The sequence below is a fragment of the Rutilus rutilus genome (assembly GCF_951802725.1).
Source record: "Rutilus rutilus genome assembly, chromosome: 12".
Taxonomy (NCBI): Eukaryota; Metazoa; Chordata; class Actinopteri; order Cypriniformes; family Leuciscidae; genus Rutilus; species Rutilus rutilus.
In genome coordinates, this window is record NC_140217.1 from 40450308 (window position 1) to 40455307 (window position 5000).

At 31.5% G+C, this 5000-nt stretch overlaps 1 protein-coding gene across 2 annotated transcripts in view; it reads right to left on the reverse strand.

Moving 5' to 3' along the window:
* mars1 (methionyl-tRNA synthetase 1) overlaps nt 1-5000 on the reverse strand; it is a 27827-nt gene that overhangs the window by 5064 nt on the left and 17763 nt on the right. For both annotated transcript variants that reach the window (XM_084425701.1, XM_084425700.1), the window contains exons 16-18: nt 4383-4514; nt 2288-2392; nt 195-390 (exon numbers count right to left, since the gene is read on the reverse strand). In XM_084425701.1, coding sequence (XP_084281827.1) covers nt 195-390; nt 2288-2392; nt 4383-4514 — 433 coding nt within the window. The remainder of the gene's footprint in view (nt 1-194; nt 391-2287; nt 2393-4382; nt 4515-5000) is intronic.

Below are 5000 nucleotides of genomic sequence, written 5' to 3' on the forward strand. Positions count from 1 at the left end.
TATAATAATAATAATAATAATAATAATAAGTAAAAAGGGTTTTTTAAAAAAAGAGTAACAAATAAAAATAATAAGTTAAAAAAAGTTTCAAAAAGAGTAAATGAGAGGAGAGGTAAAAAACAAACAAAAAACCCCAATATTGGAGTAGTAATCTGTGTGTGTGTGTGTGTAGTGCAGCGGTGTGGAGGAGTCACCGTGCCGATGCGGTGCCCGGCTGCCAGCGTGCAGACGAAGCTCCCCGACCCCTGGAGCTGGGCACTGGCACAGGTGGGCGGAGCCTGGAGCTGGGCACGGATGGTGTGGCTGACCGTCGGCATATACGGCTCCAGCACGGCAGACAGGAGACACGCCACGTTCACACACACACCCGTCACGGTCCCGGCGCGCTGCCTGCAGCACACACACACACACACACGCCTTCATCACACCTAATATCTCAAATCTAAAGGCACCTAAAACCACATTCCTATTATCACTGTAAAGCTGCTTTGAAACAATCTATATTGTATTATCATATAAATGTATGATTCGTGTGTTCGCAGGAAACATATTTCTCCAGATTATCATCTCTTTAGAAATAATGGTGACACTTCAAGATCCCATTAGTTAATGCATGAACTAACAATGAGCAATACATTTGTTATTACATTTTTTATTTGTTACACTTAGTTTTATTAATATTTGTATTTGACTTTAGTAAGGTCCATTAGATGATGCATTAACTAACGATGGTTATTTTATTAATCTTTGTTAATGTTAGTTAATGAGAACAACGGTTCACTGCAGAGAGTTGTTTCAGTTTTTAGCTTTTATGTTTTTAATTCTCACAATTTTTTAAAACTTCTCTTTAGAATTAATGGTGACACTTTACAGTAAGATCCCATTAGTTAATTAGTTCACTAACAATGAGCAATACATTTGTTACAGTACTTGTTAACGTTAGTTGATAAAAACATAACGTGTTATTTTTAACTTGGTTTTATTAATATTTTTATTCTATTTTAGTAAGGTCCATTAGTTAACATGAGATGATGCATTAACTAACGATGAGCAATAACACTTTAGTATTTATATATAAAGACTACTAATTTACATGATCAAAGATTAATATATACTGTAAAATTATAGGAAACACTTTATTTGGTCACACTTTAGTTTTAGGGTCCAATTCTCACTATTAACTACGACTTTTGCCTCAATAAACTCCTAATTACTGCTTATTAATAGTTAGTAAGGTCATTAAGTTTATTGGGTATTGGGTGATTAAGGAATGTAGAATATGGTCATTCAGAATAAGGCATTAATATGTGCTTTATAAGTACTAATAAACAGACAATATTCTAGTAATATGCATGATAATACACAATTAGTTAATTGTGAGAATTGAACCGTAAAATAAAGTGTTACCATCTTTGTTCATGTTAGTTAATGAAGTGTTGTTTTAGTTTATTTTAACGAGTTAGCCTTTATTTTTGTTTTTAATTTTCCCAATTTTAGTTTAATTTTTTGTTGCTTTTGTCATTTTTATTATAGTTTTGTGTGTGTGTGTGTGTGTGTGTGTGTGTTTTACATAGGTTTTTATGTTTAATTTATTTTTATTTCAGTTTTAGTTTTTATTTGTTTACAGTTAATAATTTTAGTTTATTGCAAAGGCAACATTTAATTTTCAATTTCAATTCATTTAATATTAGTATTTTATTTTGGCTTTATTTCAATTAACAGAAATGTTTTTAATGATAATAACTCTGGTTCACTGTTAGTTCATATCAGCTCAGGTCCATCAACTTTTTTATAATGTATTAGTGAATGTAGAAATTAACAGACTAGATTAATAAATGCTTTAAAAGTTTTTTCTGAAGTATTGTTTATTGTTAATTTATGTTAACTATATTGATATAGACAGATAGATGGATGGATGGATGGATAGATGGATAGATAGATATAGATATATAGAGTGAGAGAACAACTGAGATCTTAGAAATATTTATATTGAAATATTTTATAAAATAATTTTTTCACATATAATTTTTTTAATATTTTTTTTTATATAATTATATAAAATAAAATAAAATAAAATAAAAATTAGATTAATAAAATGCTTTAGAAGTTTTTTTTCTGAAGTATTGTTAATTGTTAGTTCATCCTAACTAATGTAGTTAACTAACAGAACCTTACAGTAAACTAATTTTAGATGGTTTGAAATTAGAAATCATTTTTCATTCAGATTTTCTGAAGGGTTTGCGCATTGCAGCTGTTCCCGCAGACACACTCATCACGCGTCACTCGCCTGTCGTCGTCTCCTCCTTTAATCTTCTTCCAGGGTTCATTAACCTGCATGTACTGATTCCCGTGACGAGAGATGTTCAGGATGCACTTCAGAGCGTCACGGATCCTGAACAAACACATGATGAGATTAATACGCTTACATCTGAACACATGCAGAAGATTATTGAGATATTTATCCAGTTATTTTATAATCAGAGCTCCCACTGCTTTTGTTTAACAAATCATTTCCAAGACATTTCTAGTTATTTGTGATAATTGGATTTTTAGGAATCATTTTATACAATTATTTTCCGTGAGTTTGGTAATATCACAAATATTACCTTATACTTCCTGGTAACCCTGAATTATAGAGGAATTACAAGCTGCTGAAATATTATAGAGCTGAGCAAAACTAGACAAATTCAATCACAAGCTGGTAGATTATGCACTATTCTGGATAAATTGAGAATAAAAAAAATATTATTTTTTAAATAGAATCACGATTTTGCCATGACTCTGAATAGACAACTAAACAAAATAACATTTCATTAATTTGAATCTTTAAAAAAAAAATCAGTTTGAATCGATGGTGATTCAATGACTCACTCATGAATATGTCACTTGTTTCATTACTGGATGAATCAGCATTTTTGAACGAATCTCTTAAATTAATGATTCAATGACTCACTCATAAATACGTCAATTGTTTCATTACTGGATGAATCAGCGTTTTCGAATGAATCTCTTGAATGAATTAATTATTTAATGACTCAAAAATACATCACTTGTTTCATTACTGGATGAATCAGCATTTTTGAACGAATCTCTTAAATTAATGATTCAATGACTCGCTCATAAATACGTCACTTGTTTCATTACTGGATGAATCAGCGTTCTTGAAAGAATCTCTTAAATTAATGATTCAATGACTCACTCAAATACGTCACTTGTTTCATTACTGGATGAATCAGCATTTTTGAACAAATCTCTTAAATTAATGATTCAATGACTCACTCAAATACGTCACTTGTTTCATTACTGGATGAATCAGCATTTTTGAACGAATCTCTTAAATTAATGATTCAATGACTCACTCAAATACGTCACTTGTTTCATTACTGGATGAATCAGCATTTTTGAACGAATCTCTTAAATTAATGATTCAATGACTCACTCAAATACGTCACTTGTTTCATTACTGGATGAATCAGCATTTTTGAACGAATCTCTTAAATTAATGATTCAATGACTCACTCAAATACGTCACTTGTTTCATTACTGGATGAATCAGCATTTTTGAACGAATCTCTTAAATTAATGATTTAATGACTCACTCATAAATACGTCAATTGTTTCATTACTGGATGAATCAGCGTTTTCGAATGAATCTCTTAAATTAATGATTCAATGACTCACTCATAAATACGTCACTTGTTTCATTACTGGATGAATCAGCATTTTTGAACGAATCTCTTAAATGAATGATTCAACGACTCACTCAAATACGTCACTTGTTTCATTACTGGATGAATCAGCGTTTCTGAACAAATCTCTTGAATAAATGATTCAATGACAAATACAGTCACTTGTCGCCACCTACTGGTGTAATGATGTAATACACCATTTTTATTTGACGCAAAAGGTGATTTACTCTATTTTGATCACTACCGCAGGCATCACTGTTTATATCTGAACTATAAACTTCGCTGTTCGCCGTGATCGTACTTGTCAAAGGTTGTAGCAACTCATAATGTAAAAAATGCACATAATGTAATGAGTATTACATTATTATTGTAATAAAATGTTCATAACGTAATAATTTTCTAAAAACGTAATACAATCTTTAAGCTCATAATCTAATAACTTTTATATTATGAGAAATTTATTACACTATAAATTCACCCAAAATTTGTACATTTTCATAACTGTAATAGCTTTTAAAACATAAAAAAAGGATTAGTTAAAGAGAGTAGATAAAGTTATTACATTATGAGTTGCTACAAAGGTTTAATAGACATAAAGCCGAATCGCTGTCATTCAGGAACAATATGAATTTGTGAATCTCTGCATTTCACGCCATTCACACACGTCGATGAGGAATTGTGGGTAATCCTGACCTGACTTTATCCAGCAGTGTAATGTACTGCTTGAGCTCCCAGCACACCTGAGCGATGAGCCGCTTATCATCGTCATTCAGGAGCATCTCAGGAACACAGCCGTCGAAGAACTTGCTCACAAACATCCCTGCCCTGTGGAAACATTATCAGTAAATGCTGAGATTAACATTAGCTAAGATTAATAAATGCCATGGCTAATATTAATAAATGCTTTGATCATTGTTAGTTCATGTTAACAAATGAAACCTTATTGTCAAGCGTTGCCAGGAAAACTATAGCAGAACTCCCGGGACTCTAGTGTTTTAAAATGGATGCTGGATGGTTTGATTTCATTAATATTTCATGGCAGACTTTTGAACTTCTCAGGAAATGTAGGAATTAATTTTAAATCAACAAATTGTATTATGTGAAGCTTAGCATCAATGATAAAAAAAGAAAAGAAAACCAAAAGTTCATAAAACTGATGCAAAAGGGGAGATTTACACATTGTAATTCATGTGTTTTTACAAACTGAATAACTCGTGGCAAAGTGTAAATAAAATGTAAAACCATATCAGAGCAATCTAATCAATCAAGATGCATGAAGTGTTCAGAAAGTGAGTGAGTGAGCGAGCGAGC